General features: G+C 33.4%; 4 protein-coding genes and 1 long non-coding RNA gene across 5 annotated transcripts in view; 3 read left to right on the top strand and 2 right to left on the bottom strand.

The window, feature by feature from the left end:
- The window catches only part of LOC123011726, an 853-nt gene extending 436 nt beyond the window's left edge, over positions 1-417 (bottom strand). Inside the window, exons 1-2 of the mRNA XM_044409315.1 lie at positions 81-417; positions 5-35 (exon numbers count right to left, since the gene is read on the bottom strand). Of these exons, the coding sequence (XP_044265250.1) occupies positions 5-35; positions 81-141 (92 nt within the window). The 5' untranslated portion in view covers positions 142-417. The remainder of the gene's footprint in view (positions 1-4; positions 36-80) is intronic.
- A 1,310-nt stretch (positions 418-1,727) lies between these two features.
- Positions 1,728-2,165, top strand: LOC123010897. Its single transcript, XM_044408079.1, has 2 exons — positions 1,728-1,924; positions 1,975-2,165. The coding sequence occupies exons 1-2, from the start codon at positions 1,741-1,743 to the stop codon at positions 2,106-2,108; spliced, it is 318 nt and encodes a 105-aa protein (XP_044264014.1). The 5' UTR covers positions 1,728-1,740; the 3' UTR covers positions 2,109-2,165.
- Positions 2,166-2,355: 190 nt separating this feature from the next.
- LOC123010896 (nuclear transcription factor Y subunit gamma) lies at positions 2,356-4,602 on the top strand. Its single transcript, XM_044408078.1, has 6 exons — positions 2,356-2,498; positions 2,546-2,675; positions 2,723-3,193; positions 3,244-3,378; positions 3,429-3,545; positions 4,442-4,602. The coding sequence occupies exons 1-6, from the start codon at positions 2,476-2,478 to the stop codon at positions 4,511-4,513; spliced, it is 948 nt and encodes a 315-aa protein (XP_044264013.1). The 5' UTR covers positions 2,356-2,475; the 3' UTR covers positions 4,514-4,602.
- A 1,288-nt stretch (positions 4,603-5,890) lies between these two features.
- On the bottom strand, positions 5,891-12,945 carry LOC123011725 (XK-related protein 4-like). The gene is made up of 5 exons (XM_044409314.1): positions 12,908-12,945; positions 9,241-9,545; positions 6,504-6,665; positions 6,173-6,452; positions 5,891-6,116 (listed from the first exon to the last, which is right to left on the bottom strand). The coding sequence occupies exons 1-5, from the start codon at positions 12,943-12,945 to the stop codon at positions 5,891-5,893; spliced, it is 1,011 nt and encodes a 336-aa protein (XP_044265249.1).
- A 2,111-nt stretch (positions 12,946-15,056) lies between these two features.
- On the top strand, positions 15,057-15,955 carry LOC123011148. Its single transcript, XR_006413127.1, has 2 exons — positions 15,057-15,153; positions 15,205-15,955. It is a non-coding gene; the product is annotated as an uncharacterized LOC123011148 (long non-coding RNA).
- The last annotated feature ends 129 nt before the right edge of the window (positions 15,956-16,084 follow it).

Raw genomic sequence — 16,084 nt, 5'->3', positions numbered from 1 at the left:
TGGCGAGGGCAGGGCAGAGGGGTCGCACGATTCGCCTGAAACAGGGGCTGGGGTTGGGGGCTTGAAACTGGGGGTTTTACCTAAAGCCGAGTTGAAGAGCAGGAGGAAGAAGAGTCCTTTGGACGCTTTTAACCCATACATGGCATCGTTTAAATGTTTACACTCGACATTGCGATAACTTATCAGAGATTGAAGGAAAAATGACTAAGATTAGTGATAAAATTGTGGTTGATGGCACTTGTCTCGAACGGGGTTTGCGACACGGGGAGGAACGGGTTTAATTAAACGAATTATTCCATGGTAGGAATTGTAATTCACTCCACTTATTCAATTTAGTTTTATGAATTTAAACGAGGCATTACGAGGCAAACAAATTGTCAAGTGTCACAAACGTCAATGTAAACAATGGGAGGAAGTCGAAAGGGTGTCGGACCGAAAATTCCTCTAGCGTTACCAACCTTGTTTTTTTTTTGTGTCATGTCAATATTTTACTAAAATATTTTGTGCCTTTGTAACCAAATGTTGGAAAAATTAAGTCTGTTAATAAACTTAGACGAAACAAAGAAATGTATATTTATAATAAATGAGGAAATGTATTATTTTCGTTATTGAATAAATTTATACTTTTACTTCTTGTGTTAATTTAACAGAGTAAAAAAGTTACATAAAAACACAAAAAGCCAGCTTTTTTAATTTTTTACTCTTCTAAGAATAGAGTAAACTTAAAAATGTGACTAAAATCAGATTTTTAAACAATATTACAGTTTTCTAAATGCAACTAGTGCCATCTATTCTTCGAAGTTTTAAACACATTTAGCGAAACTTGTAAAAAAGAAAACTGTAATAAATATGAAATGTTATCAATCCGCCAAATTTTTAAGCAATTTTACAGAAACTGTAAACAAACAAAAAAAATTTGTGATCCTGATACCTACTCCTGCTACTTGAAGAACAACAGGACGCCAAAATACCTCTTTACGTTTCTGTGATCCTGATACTCCTGATACTTTTTAATTTTTTTACGATTTTTAGCACAAATGTCAATTTTTATTTAAAAAGTATCAGGAGTAATAGGATCATAGGAGTGCGAAGAGGTATTTTGACGAAAATTTTAATTTTAAATTTCCCGCCAAAATACTTCTTCGCGTTTCTGTGATCTTGTTACTCCTGATACTTTTAAGAATTTGTGCTTTTTTTGCTAAAATTTTGCGTATTTTAGCAAAATTTTCAATTTTTATTAAAAAAGTATCAGGAGTAACAGGATCACATGAGTGCGAAGAGGTATTTTGGCGGAAAATTTAATTTTAAATTTCCCGCCAAAATACTTCTTCGCGTTTCTGTGATCCTGGTACTCCTGATACTTTTGAAATTTAAATATTTTGAAATTTTTTGACCATGTTCAAATTTTGGGAATGGGGAAATGTATTTTTTAAATAAATTTACAGTTTATTATTAAGTTTTTTTCATTTATTTGACAAATTAAATATACAGTAGTATCACATAGAAGCAAAATATCCAATCGTAGAGTGAAATTTGGTGAAAATAACCAAAAATGATGATTATAGTCTTTTTTACTAATTTTGATATAAATATTTGAGATTTTTCGTATTAATATTGTTGCAATTAGTATAAAGACAGATTTGGAATCGACACGTCGATATCTTGCAAAAAATTTGAATCAAAATTTATTTTTATTCAAAAATTTAATTTTTTAATGTTGGTGCCCATGCGCTTAGTAAAATGACAAACGAAGGTGTGATAACTGTCAAAATACACAAAAATAACATAATTTTGAAATGTTTAAACGAAACAGTTCAACTCAAGAATCACAATTGGGGGGATTACATGAAATCCTTAAGAACAATCCAAAAAAATGTCAACATAGCATTAACCGAACTCGTGGAACAGGAAAAAACCGGTGACGGTATAGGTTAAGTTATTTTACTTGTCAAACTGTTAAATCGAAATTTTTAGAACAAATGGACATCGGCGACGAAGACTATGATGAACACATGGATGAGGACGAAGAAGATGACGAAGACCCGGAAGCAACGAAACGTAAATTACGCTCAGGCGAGGCTACAACTCCGAAAAAAGCTAAAGTTTAACTACCTTTACTGCATTAAATAGTTTGAGAAACTGAATAAACTGTGTTTTGTAAAAATTGTGTTTTTTTTCGTCAAGTGACATTTGGCAGTGCTGCCACCTGTGTGATTTATTATTTCAAATTTATTATTTTTAAATCGCAAAGCTAGCGTTTTTGTATAGTTAACTGTAATATAATTAATTAATTAAGTTTTGCAACATTTATTAAAATATAAAGTCGATTTGGGGCATTTAACATTCCGCTGTTGGCTCCACTGTCGCCCGCCATATTGTTTTTATCGTCAAACAACATTGGATTGGACGAGACGAAGAAATGTGAAAGTGATTGGCCATTAGAGGCGGTCAATTCATCTTTAAATAATCGCAACAATGTCGGTGTACTATTTAAACACGTGAGTAGTGCGCCCCCAGCCCCCAAAGTCTGACTTCCCAGTTCCAGCACCGAGACAACTGAAGAAAAAACCGAAACACAATGTGTGGAAGACCAGTGCCAGACCCAGAGCGAGGCCCAAAACGTCCTCAACCAATTCTGGCCCAAAGCCATGGAAGACATCCGCGCCATCCGCAACGTAAACCAATCTAACCCCCAAATGCCCCCTCTAACAAACTCCCGTAGATGGACCTGAAACAGCAAGTGTTGCCACTCGCCCGCATAAAAAAAATCATGAAACTCGACGAGGACGTGAAGATGATCTCGGCCGAAGCCCCCTTGCTGTTCGCCAAAGCGGCCGAGATCTTCATCCAGGAGCTGACCCTGAGGGCCTGGATCCACACCGAGGACAACAAGCGACGCACTCTGCAACGCAACGACATCGCCATGGCCATCTCCAAATACGACCAGTTTGACTTCCTCATCGACATCGTCCCCAGAGACGACATGAAGCCGGCGAAGCCCCGAGACGACGCCACCCGCGCCTCCAACTCCGACCAAGTCTACTATTTCCAGCTCGCGCAACAACACCACGCCAACCTGCAGCAGAACACCGCCACGGCGGCTGCCACCGCCGCCCCCACGCAGCCCCAGGGCGCCATCCAGATCGTGCAGCCCCAACAAGTGCAAACCGTGCAAGTCAACGCCATCGATCAGGTATAAGGCCAGCCCCAAGTGATTTCCACCAATAGATGGCGCTGTTACAGAACGCGGCCAGTTCGTCGCCCCCCAACACCTCGACGGCCCAAACTCCGGTCCTGATACAAGCGCAAAACCAGCCCGGAAATGTGCAAATCGTGCAACAAATCGTCACACCCAGTGGCGAAATACAGCAAATTCCGGTTGGTGCGGTTTTTCCCCCAGATTGTTTCATAATTTCATGGTTTTTCAGATTAATCTCACGCCGCAACAGTTGCAAATGATTAAGATGCAACTTCAGGGAAATACGTCACAACCTGTCATTATCCAGACGGCGCCGATTGCCACGTCACAGCCCCACTTGATTCAAGTCGGTTGAGGGTCTTTTATTAAAATTAAGTTGGCAACATTGCTTTCAATAGTCATAGCAAAATACTTCTTCGCGTTTCTGTGATCCTGGCACTCCTGATACTTTTTGAATTTCTACAAAATTTAAAATTTCAGTTAAAAAGTATCAGGACTAACAGGATCATAGGAGTGCGAAGAGGTATTTTGGCGGGAAATTTAATTTCAATAGTCATAGCAAAATACTTCTTCGAGTTTCTGTGATCTTGATACTTTTAAAACTTGTGCGAATTTTTGCTAAGATTGCTAAAATTTTGCGTATTTTTTCAATTTCTATTGAAAAAGTATCAGGAGTATAGGATTATATGAGTGCGAAGAAGTATTTTAGCGGGAAATTAAATTTTAAATTTCCTGTCAANTGATCCTGGCACTCCTGATACTTTTTGAATTTCTACAAAATTTAAAATTTCAGTTAAAAAGTATCAGGACTAACAGGATCATAGGAGTGCGAAGAGGTATTTTGGCGGGAAATTTAATTTTAAATTTCCCGGCAAAATACTTCTTCGAGTTTCTGTGATCCTGATACTTTTAAAACTTGTGCTTTTTTTTGCTAAGATTTTGAGTATTCGAGCAAAATTTTCAATTTCTATTGAAAAAGTATCAGGAGTATAGGATTATATGAGTGCGAAGAAGTATTTTAGCGGGAAATTAAATTTTAAATTTCCTGTCAAAATATCTGCAAAATAAAATACGTCACAACCTGTCATTATCCAGACGGCGCCGATTGCCACGTCACAACCCCACTTGATTCAAGTCGATTGAGGTTCTTTTGTTTATTAAGTTGGCAACATTGCTTTCAAATCATAGCACACTAGTAATTCTTGTTTTTTCAAGTTGGTAACCGTGTATGTTGTTTTTCAGGTGGCTCAGCAGAATACTGCCCCCCAGCAGGTGTTCCTCACGCAGAGTAATGGCAACACTGAGAGTGAATAATTGTAGGGTTTTTATTTAAAAGATGAAAAAAAAAAGTTTTGGTAGTTTTATTACAAACCAACACTTATAAATATCTCCAGTAATCTCTATACAATATTTGCAAATATAATACAAAATATATGATTAATTTCGATTTGTTCCCTCAAAATAACACTTTAGGCTTTATACAGGGTGTTCCGTCTAAATCCCACATTAAAAATATTGGGAGTTCAAATAATAATATTTGTTTGAAAATTGATACATAGCCATAATGCATTAAGTCCTCCTAAATGAAAATATTTTCAAGATGGCAGATGACCGGAAGTCGGTCTCAACTTTCTTATTTTAAATGGAAAGCTATATTTTTTACTGCGTTTTTGGATTAATCGGGTTATTTTAAGGGAGTTTTCATCAGCTTTCCCTATACCTAAATTTAGCCGTTTTTGAAATATTTAGAATTTTTCAAAAATTTTTGGATCTGCACCTTCCAATTTAAAAATCGGTAACTCTGCTATTTTTTAAAATTTTGAATTCGTTGTTAAATTAGTACAATAAAAATTGGGGTATTTCATTTGAAAAAATTAAGTTATGGGTATTTGAATTATTACAAAAGTAACCTTAAAATTTTGGGATATGCTACTTTTTTTTTCAAAATTTGAAAACACCAGAAAAAGGATCTAAGCTTTCTCTTTCAAACGCTAAAAAATTAATTTAAAATCTTAAAAAACGGCAGAGTTACCGATTTTTGAAGTGGAAGGTGCAGATCCAAAAATTTTTGAAAAACTCCAAATATTTCAAAAACGGCTAAAATTAGGTATAGGGAAAACTGATGAAAACTCCCTTAAAATCACCCGATTAATCCAAAAACGCAGTAAAAAATATAGCTTTCCATTTAAAATAAGAAAGTTGAGACCGACTTCCGGTATAAGCGGAAGTGCCGCCATCTTGAAAATATTTTCATTTAGTGGATATTTTCACTTAATGGTTTATGGCTATGTACCAATTTTCAAATAAATACGATTATTCCAACTCCCAATACTTCGAAAGTGGGGTTTAGACGGAACACCCTGTAGATAATGTATTAATAATTCACATTAATATCGCAGAGCGTTACATATATCACTCAAACTCGAGTACAGTGTTCAAAAACCAGCAGTGCCTCAATTAAGTACAGAGAATTTCGTCAATAACAATAAAATCTGAAGCGTCAACAACAGTCATATATACATTTAAGGCAATAGTAGACACCGATTGGCACAGTTGGCAGTCTAATAAGGCCACTCACATGCCACAATACTGTTTTACTTCCAAGAAGCAAGTATCACATTTCAAATACTGAGCTAGAAAAATAAAGTATGCAACTCTTGTGTAAGCCTCAGCTTACACGAAAGTCGCGGATCAGGAATGCGATCTCACATCGTACGATTTACTAAAACCGGGCTTATCGATATCGAGCATCCCGGAATCGGACACATCGGGGATTTTACTCCGGTAGGCCTTGGATGGATGGCAGTATTTGTAGTAGATGAGGAGGAATGCAATCCCGAGGAGGAACGCCACGATTTGCGCCCCAGCAGCCCCATAATAGAGACAGGGATTATCAACGGAATTATTTGTAACACACCTGAGAAAAATCAATATTATTAAGGCACTCAGTTTCGCTTCGTGCTTCAATATTACCACACGACTAACGCCGCTGTATTCTCCATGAAGCAGACGAGGTAATAGGCGAGGTAGACGTATCTAGTGGGGCCATCTCGTGGTGAAATAAATGCCAACACATAGGCAAGGCCTAGACTTATTGACAGGAATATCTCCTCGCATCGACTACTACATGCTGCCGGGTGGTGTTGACTCAAGGTCAACCATATGGACATCACGATCCAATGGAGGGCACACACACACCCCATCCATGCTGGGAAGATGGAAGCTAAGAGACTCAAGGCCAAAACACGTGATACTGAAATGTCAAGTTTGATTTTTCATAGCCAATTGGGTACACAAATCTTACATGCACTCATAAGGTGCCAACAGAACGCAATCAAAGTCCCTGCCCATTTGATCTTTTCTTTATCGTCTCGGGCGTAACGGACAGATCTGTGGTATGACGTGAGAGACCATGCGATTGACATCAAGGCGGCCACGACCGTCCATGATTGGATCACGATGACATCTGTCAAAATATAATAATTGAAGATAAAAACTTATAACAAAAGAAGATAGGAAACTTCTTTCAATGTTGCCAACTTAGTTTTTGCGATTTTGACATTTAGTTGGCAACGTTTAATAATAATCAAACAAAAAATGGCGAATATTTTTCAATGTTGCCAACCAAATTTTAAGTAGATTAATGAATAATCGCCAACGAAATCTGTTAAAATGTAACAACTGACATTTAAGCTGGAAATCCTGAGAGAGGATCTACTATTTTCAGAACTTTTCAAGATTTTCACATTAAACTTAATCTAAACAATTATTTTTGACAATCCTTAAACCGCCATTTTTATTTTAAAAATATTTAAATTTCCTATTTAAGTTGGCAATACGGAATAATATTAACGTTTGTGACAAAAAATCTATTAACAACACTGAATTCTTTTATTGATTTGGAATCCCATTTTTTTTAAGCTAAATTATCTAATTTCCTAAAAAGGCAAAATGACAGACGTCCAGTATACATAAAAACTAATTTGTTATATCAAAATATGTCAGGTGACGGCTAAGCCAGTGGTTGCCCGTCGGAATGAATAATGTCAATTTACTATAAAAATTTGACGTTTGAATTTGAGAGTCAATGTTGCCAAACTAAGATTTTTAACTTGACGCTAAGTTGAGGACAAAAATCATTTAGTCATCTGGTGTAAAAATTAGAAAATAAATAAATATAGAGTTCACTGTAAATTCGTGTTCATTAATTTTTTAATAAAAAATTTGTGAAAAAACAAACGTCTAGTAGACATAAAAACTCAAATGTATCTTTCACCTTTTATTATAAAAAAAAAAAAAAAATGGTAATTGAAACGGCTGTATACAGAGTGTATTAATTTGGAACCCAAGTTTTTTTTGGGGTAAATTATCTAATTTTTCTTAAAAAAAAATAAAATGACAAACGTCCAGATACACAAAAACTAATTGGTTATGTCAGTGTGGTATACAGTGTTTATTAATTTGGAACTCAAGGTTTTTTGAGTAAATTATCTAATTTTTCTTGAAAAAACAAAATGACAAACGTCCAGTATACAAAAAAACTAATTTGTTATATCAATTGACTATAAAAGTTTGACGTTTGAATTTGTCAAGGTTGCCAAACAAAAACTTTTCACTATAATTTATGTGTATACCTAGTGTTCATTAATTTTTCAATAAAACTTTTTTGTGACAAAACAAACGTTTGTCTCTTTATTGTTAAAAAAATAAGTTAAAATGATAATTGAAACAGCTGTATACAGAGTGTTTATTAATTTGCAACTCAAGTTTATTGGCTAAATTATCTAACTTTTAAAAAAAAACAAAATGACAAACGTCCAGTATACACAAAAACTAATTTGTTATATCAAAATGTTTCACGTGACGGCTGACTCAGGGGTTGCCCGTCGGAAACGAATGACAATTGACTATAAAAATTTGACGTTTGAATGTGAGAGTCAAAGTTGCCAAACTAAAATTTTTAACTTGACACCAAGTTGCGAATAAAAATCATTTGGTCATCTGGTGTAAAAATTAGAAAATACATAAATATAGAGTTCACTGTAAATTCGTGTTCATTAATTTTTCAATAAAAAAATTGTGAAAAAACAAATGTCTAGTAGACATAAAAACTCAAATGTATCTTTCACCTTTTATTGTTAAAAAAAAGTTACAATGATAATTGAAACGGCTGTATACAGAGTGTATTAATTTGGAACTCAAGTTTTTTTGGGTAAATTATCTAATTTTTCTTAAAAAAAACAAAATGACAAACGTCCAGTATACACAAAAACTAATTTGTTATGTCAGTGTGGTATACAGAGTGTTTATTAATTTGGAACTCAAATTTTTTTTGGGTAAATTATCAAATTTTTCTTGATAAAACAAAATGACAAACGTCCAGTATACAAAAAAACTAATTTGTTATATCAATTGATTATAAAAGTTTGACGTTCAAGGTTGCCAAACAATACCTAGTGTTCATTAATTTTTCAATAAAAATTTCTGTGACAAAACAAACGTTAGTCTCTTTATTGTTAAAGAAATAAGTTAAAATGATTATTGAAACAGCTGTATACAGAGTGTTTATTAATTTGCAACTCAAGTTTATTAGCTAAATTATCTAATTTTTTTGAAAAAGCAAAATGACAAACATCCAATATACACAAAAACTAATTTGTTATATCAAAATGTTTCACATGACGGCTGAGTCAGTGGTTGCCCGCCGGAAACGAATGACAATTGACTATAAAAATTTGACGTTTGAATTTGAGAGTCAATGTTGCAAACTTAATAATCGCCATTATTCAGTGTTGCCAACTTAATTTCGAAGCTACAGGCCACTTCGATTTGAAATTTAACTGGTATAATTTGTGAAAAAAAATTCGTACCAATCGCAAGATTGATTTTAACATTGAGTTGTCAACGTTGAATAATAAACAAAAAATGGGCAATAATTTTCAGTCGTGCCAACTTAAATAACCATAGTTGACATCTGTCAAAATATAACAACTGACATTTTACGTTGCCAACCTGGTAACATCAAACCAACTAACTCGTACCTATTTCGAGTGGTACTTTTTCGGGGTGGGTCACGTGCACCAAGAGGATCATCAATTGGATGATGGCTTGAGGGGCGGCGTGGAGAAAACAGTGATACAACCTTAAAAGTGCACTGTTGGTGTCTTCGTCCAACATTCGACGATAGAGAAACGAAGAACCGATGATTTTACTCTGAATTCCGTAGATCAGTGTATCGATGTAGCGAAGTAAAGGGGAGAGTTGTAGAAGGAGGAAAATAATTCTTACCACCCAGTGCAATAATCGGGTTTTACCGACGGACGGGTCATCATGATCGATTATGTACCTGAAATAGATAAAAAAAAATGTGAGAGTGATTTTACTTTTTAGGAGACCCGATTACGTCAATGAATAAATAAAAACTTTCCAGTCTCTCAAAATTCCCCGGATGATTCAAATCTTTTAATATTGATTATTTGCTAGACTAATTAATGGGAAAAATGTTGTTTTCATGCAAATTGAGCACGAATGGGCTTGCTATAGAGCGATGACCGTAACTAAATCGATTTTTCGGTAAAAAAATTAATCCCTGACACGTCAATTAAAACAACAATTTCAACGCAAATATTAGTTCAGCCATCGATTTTATTCCACGAGAAATCGGGACAAATTCAAATTGCTTTTATTTAATCCCAGTTGGCCATGAGATGAAGAACAAATGCAAGTCTCGTCTTAGGTTAAATGTCAGATTTGTATGAAACGTTTCAATTAAATCAAAGTCGGCTGTGCAACTCGCAGCTCACTAGAAAAATACTCAGTGGAATTATACTTTATTCTATGACATACATTTTCAATTACTGGTAATAAAAAGTAAATATCCGTAACGTTAGACAGATGACGAAATAAAACATTAAATCTCCAGTTCCGTCGATTGTCAATTTCTTCGTAATTTGTTCCACTTTAGGTTCAATTAATTTGAGATAATGTTTCTAGAGTTGTCAGGAATAATTGTCGGATTAAAATTATTAGAGCAGATAAGAAATTAAAAATTTTATCGGATTGTTGTTTTTAGCGAAATTCCGTATGTAACGCACATTTTATTTTTATCCAGGCATGAAAATAAACAACTGCGATTATTCAGCAAACTGGAAATCCTGAAAATAACAGTTGAGAGGATATCCTATTTTCAGAATCTTTCAACATTTTCATGTTAATCTTAATCCAAACAATTATTTTTGACAAATCCTTGAACCGCCATTTTTATTGAAATAAAACTAAAAAATAATTAAATTTCCTATTTAGGTTGGCAACACGGAATATTATAATGTTTGTGTCAAAAAAATCTATTAGCAACGCTAAATTATTAACCCTTTTCAAACAAAATAATACACGTCTAGTATACTTAAAAAGCACTACAACCTGTTTTATTAAAAAAATCAAATGGATATAATGTTTATTGATTTGAAATCCCAAGGTTTTTATAGCTAAATTATCTAATTTTCGAAGACAAAATGACAGACGTCCAGTATACATAAAAACTAATTTCTTATATCAGAATATGTCAGGTGACGGCTAAGTCAATGGTTGTCCGTCGAAAATGAATGACAATTTACTATAAAAATTTGACGTTTGAATATGAGAGTCAAGGTTGCCAAACTAAGATTTTTAACTTAACGCTAAGTTGAGGACAAAAATCATTTATTCATCTGGTGTAAAAACTAGAAAATAAATAAATACAGAGATCACTGTAAATTCGTGTTCATTAATTTTTCAATAAAAAATTTTTGAAAAAACAAACGTATAGGCGACTAAAAACTCAAATGTATCTTTCACCTTTTATTATTAAAAAAAAAGTTAAAATGATAAATGAAACGGCTATATACGGAGTGTATTAATTTGGAACTCAAGTTTTTTTTTTTGGGTAAATTATCTAATTTTTCTTAAAAAAAAATAAAATGACAAACGTCCAGATACACAAAAACTAATTGGTTATGTCAGTGTGGTATACAGTGTTTATTAATTTGGAACTCAAGGTTTTTTGAGTAAATTATCTAATTTTTCTTGAAAAAACAAAATGACAAACGTCCAGTATACAAAAAAACTAATTTGTTATATCAATTGACTATAAAAGTTTGACGTTCAAGGTTGCCAAACAAAAACTTTTCACTATAAATTACGTGCATACCTAGTGTTCATTAATTTTTCAATAAAAAATTTTGTGACAAAACAACCGTTAGTCTCTTTATTGTTAAAAAATAAGTTAAAATGATAATTGAAACGGCTGTATACAGAGTGTTTATTAATTTGCAACTCAAGTTTATTGGCTAAATTACCTAATTTTTTTGAAAAATCAAAATGACAAACGTCCAGTATACACAAAAAGTAATTTGTTATATCTAGATGTTTCACGTGACGGCTGAGTCAGTGGTTGCCCGCCGGAAACGAATGACAATTGACTATAAAAATTTGACGTTTGAATTTGAGAGTCAAGGTTGCAAACTTAATCATCGGTATTATTCAGTGTTGCCAACCTAATTTCGAAGCCACAGACTACTTCGATTTGAAATTTAACTAAACGCATGATACAATTTGTGAAAAAAAAACACCCACATTAAATTTTGACGACGTGCTTTTGCCTTTATTCCCATTGGTAAACAAAAATATTTTGGTTTTTTTTGCTATTTCGGTGGTTTTCAAGGTTATTACGTTTGGGAATTTTGAAATACGATTCGTGGGAACGCAAGTTAAATTATACCTGAGTACATAATTAGCAATTATAGTCAATAATACACTACGCAATCGTCTAAAAATAATTTACGTAATTTACGACCGTTAAACAGTGACATTGTGTGATAACTGATAAGCGAAAAATTTACTATTTCAAGGACATTTTATCGAAACTTTCTTCAGTGCAAACGCAAGAAATTTATTTTTGAAAAACCACAATTATCACTTAATTTGTTGCAGTTTATGTAAACATTCGCGTGCTATAAAAAGTTTGGCAGAGGCATAAAGATGCAAAAATAAATGTAATTCAATGCCAAGATCACTCAATGTTTTGATTGGTTAAAAAAACACACGAAAATAGAATCAAGTGATTCAAATGCTAGACAAAAAATTAACCCGTTGCTATGGGAAAAATGACAAATCTAGGGGAATTTAGTGTTTTGGAATCCAACAAGTGGCAAAAACACAATAAATGCCCCGCTTTAAATGGCTGTGTGCACAATAGTCTATTGTTTATTAAATCGTGCACAGATTTTAGATATGTTTTGCACTTCCGTATTTGTTCTAGTGACATTACATAATGTTGGTATCACAAACAATAGAAAATTAAACCTAGTCCTATTTTTAATTTTTTAGTTGGTAACCATTACACTGTTGTTTTTTATCAAATGTCACATAATTAATTATTCAGGAAGCGTTAGGCGCAAATTTGATCACATCCGGAAGTAATTAAAGTAATTTTCTCATTACGTTTATAAATTATCCAACAATGGAGAAAATAAGTGTCAAAAGTGACGCAAATGCCTGTTAAATTACCCATTTGCTTATTTGAAAAATTTGGTTTCTCAGTTGGCAACTAAAACTATCAATAATTCCTAATTAGAAAGCTTGAGTGAGAAATTATCCGGAAATAGGCTAATTACTTATTACTTCAGTCACCCTGTATAAACAAACCAACATCCGACAACAGGAATAACTTACTTAATTTTAAGCGAAAAAAGTTGACCCAAATGAGTCATTTAGGTCACAAAAGACCCTTAAGATTACGAGCTTTTCGTCGTAAATTTATTAACGTGACTGAAGGTTGAATACGAATCTGGGACATAAGGACAATAGAGAAAATACGATCCTTTTTTGTAAATTCTCAGACCTTGGAACAGTTTGTACCAATCAATATATTGATAAAACGTCCAACTTTCGATTTTCATGCATTTCCGGGTTCGCCGGAAGCGATTTACGCCTGTTTGTGGCCGCTTTGCCATACTTGGCAGTGCTGCCAAAACGAAAAAAACAAAATAATTTTGACATTTTTTGTGGAAGTGTTTAGTATCAAATGAAAGCAAATTAGATACACTTTGAGGAAACGGTATTAAATATTTAAAAAAAATGCGTTTTTAGTTATTTTTTCATCATTTCAAATGACACAAAAACCATTGACAGCAGCCGCCCCCGTATTTGTAGTAGAATTAAAAAAGCGATAATTCAATTATAATTTTATTACAATAAAAGGATACGAAAACAAATCATTACCATGTATTTTATTGACTTAAACACTACAAATCGAGTTAAAAATAGTTTTTGTCACTCTTAACGACAAAAGTTTTCTAAGGTTGGTATTGTTAATAATTTTGCCACTTTTTTCCACTTGAACTGCAATATCGGCGTCATTTTCCTTCACTTCGTATGTAAAATGTGTGTTAATAATTGTTCAAAAATTTCAAAATCAGTGTTGCCACATCAATAAAAACAAAAAATTGTAATTAAGGTGTTTTACTAAAGGAGGATTTTTAAAAATCAACGATTCCATCGTAAATGGAAACACACTTTGAGAAAACGCTGGAAATTTTGTTTTTTAGTAATTTTTTCATCATTTCGAATGACTCAAGAATCGTTTTGACAGCAGCCACCTCCAAATTAGTCAAAATAATTAAAAAAGTGTTAATAAAAATAAATAATTATTTTTTCAGCAAGAAAACAAATTATTACCGCAAATTTTATCAATATTAATGGCCAAAAAAACACAAATCAAGCTAAAACGACTTGTTATTCTTAACGACGAAATTTTTCTAATGTTGGTATTGTTAATAATTTTGACATTTTTCAAAAATGAACGCTTTTTATTGAAAATCCACATAAAACTTCACTTTTTTCCACTTGAACTGCAATATCGGCGTCATTTTCCTTCACTTCGTATGTAAAATGTGTGTTAATAACTGTTCAAAAATTTCAAAATCAGTGTTGCCACATCAATAAAAACAAAAAATTGTAATTAAGGTGTTTTACCAAATGAAAATTTTTAAAAATCAACGTTTCCATTTTAAATTGAAGCACACTTTGAGAAAACGGTGATTAATTTGCAAAAAACGTGTTTTTTAGTTATTTTTTCATCATTTCGAATGACTCAAGAATCATTTTCACAGCAGCCACCTCCAAATTAGTCAAAATAATTGTCAAAATAATTAAAAAAGTGTTAATAAAAATAAATAATTATTTTTATACAGCAAGAAAACAAATCATTATTGCAAATCTTATCAACATTATTGGCCAAAAAAACACAAATTAAGCCGACGAAATTTTTCTAATGTTGGTATTGTTAATAATTTTGACATTTCTCAAAAATGAACGCTTTTTATTGAAAACCCACATAAAACTTCACTTTTTTCCACTTGAACTGCAATATCGGCGTCATTTTCCTTCACTTCGTATCTAAAATGATTTTAATAACTGTGCAAAAATTTCAAAATCAGTGTTGCCACATTAATAAAAACAAAAAAAAAATAATTAAGGTGTTTTACCAAATGAAATTTTTTAAAAATCAACGTTTCCATCTTAAATGGAAGCACACTGAGAAAACGGTGGTAATTTTACAAAAAACGAGTTTTTTAGTTATTTTTTCATCATTTCGAATGACTCAAGAATCATTTTGACAGCAGCCATCTCCAAATTAGTCAAAATAATTAAAAAAGTGTTAATAAAAATAAATAATTATTTTTATACAGCAAGAAAACAAAACAATACCGCAAATTTTATCAAAATTATTGGCTAAAAAAACACAAATCAAGCTAAAAGTCGGTTTTTGTTATACTTAACGACAAAATTTTTCTAAGGTTGGTATTGTTAATAATTTTGACATTTTTCAAAAATTAACGCTTTTTACTGAAGTTTCACCCAAAAATTTTCTTTTTTTCCACTTGAGCTGCAATTTCGGCGTGGTTTTCCTTCAATTGGTATGTAAAATGTGTGTAAATGCGAAATATTAACGTTTCTTACCATCTAAGGCTAACCGTGGTCACAAACAAGGCAGGCACAAGAACGAACGTCAACGTCAGGGCAAAATAAAGTCCATACCCGTAAATCGAGTAATAATAGAGCAAAACACAGGCCAAAACCAAATCCAACACATAGGTTATGATCGACAAGGCAATACAGATCACGTAAAACACATCGAAACTGTGCCCCGTTTCGGAAAACTTATCGGGGGACTCAAGCTGGGGCTTCATGTGCTCGATGTTGGCCAAAGAGGGGTCCCGCGAAAAGTGCACCACCACTGGATACTCCTCGGCCATGGCGCATTCTTCCTCGACACGAAAACAACACTTTTCCGACACTAACCTCCAACTGAATTGCGGTTTCAGAGTTGTTGATGTGGAAATTGACCGATTTCGAGCGTCCACACGTACAGAAAAACGCACATTTGCACACACGGGACGAAAAGAAACCGATAACACAACCGGGAAGAAAAATTTCTAGGGATAGAGGAATTTGAGTGGTGGCAGCACTGCGACTGCGCGTGGGACAGGGCCGGCTCCGGCAATTTAATGGCCCCTCATTGACTCGCTTAAAAATCAATCATTTGAATAATTAAGTGTGCACATGACACTACTGCCAACCTATTTTTAGTTTAATTGTCACATTGTAGAAAAAAAAACCCTGCGCCATGTTTATTATCGCAAGATCAAAAAAACTTGTTTGTAATAAAGACGAGCAACTTTGCACAGTCCTTGATTTAAAATTATACTTTCAGATGAGTTACATATTTTTTTTTTCTTAATGACAATTTCTCGGCCTTGATTTTACGGTTATTAACTTTTGTTTATTATTAAATACACACTCATTGCGAAGTTTCGCAGTTTATTATTAACTTTTTTATTAACTGAT

This window comes from Tribolium madens, unplaced genomic scaffold (genome assembly GCF_015345945.1).
Source record: "Tribolium madens isolate multiple individuals breed KSU strain unplaced genomic scaffold, Tmad_KSU_1.1 Scaffold_91;HRSCAF=231;Tcas5.2_LG7, whole genome shotgun sequence".
In the NCBI taxonomy this organism is placed as follows: domain Eukaryota; kingdom Metazoa; phylum Arthropoda; class Insecta; order Coleoptera; family Tenebrionidae; genus Tribolium; species Tribolium madens.
Note: the sequence above shows the minus strand (reverse complement) of the source record. Positions and strands in the feature narration are given on the sequence as shown.

What these genes read in the sequence shown, in the direction of transcription:
- LOC123010897 (XM_044408079.1), top strand. Translation starts at nt 1,741, where the DNA reads ATGACAAACGAAGGTGTGATAACTGTCAAAATACACAAAAATAACATA. An exon ending in ACAGGAAAAAACCGGTGACG is followed by an intron (nt 1,925 to 1,974) that starts GTATAGGTTAAG and finishes CGAAATTTTTAG; the next exon opens with AACAAATGGACATCGGCGAC.
- LOC123010896 (XM_044408078.1), top strand. Translation starts at nt 2,476, where the DNA reads ATGTCGGTGTACTATTTAAACAC. An exon ending in TCGGTGTACTATTTAAACAC is followed by an intron (nt 2,499 to 2,545) that starts GTGAGTAGTGCG and finishes TCCCAGTTCCAG; the next exon opens with CACCGAGACAACTGAAGAAA. An exon ending in ACATCCGCGCCATCCGCAAC is followed by an intron (nt 2,676 to 2,722) that starts GTAAACCAATCT and finishes AAACTCCCGTAG; the next exon opens with ATGGACCTGAAACAGCAAGT.
- LOC123011725 (XM_044409314.1), bottom strand. Translation starts at nt 12,945, where the DNA reads ATGACTCATTTGGGTCAACTTTTTTCGCTTAAAATTAA. An exon ending in AAAAGTACCACTCGAAATAG is followed by an intron (nt 6,666 to 9,240) that starts GTACGAGTTAGT and finishes ATATTTTGACAG; the next exon opens with ATGTCATCGTGATCCAATCA. An exon ending in ACAGCGGCGTTAGTCGTGTG is followed by an intron (nt 6,117 to 6,172) that starts GTAATATTGAAG and finishes GATTTTTCTCAG; the next exon opens with GTGTGTTACAAATAATTCCG.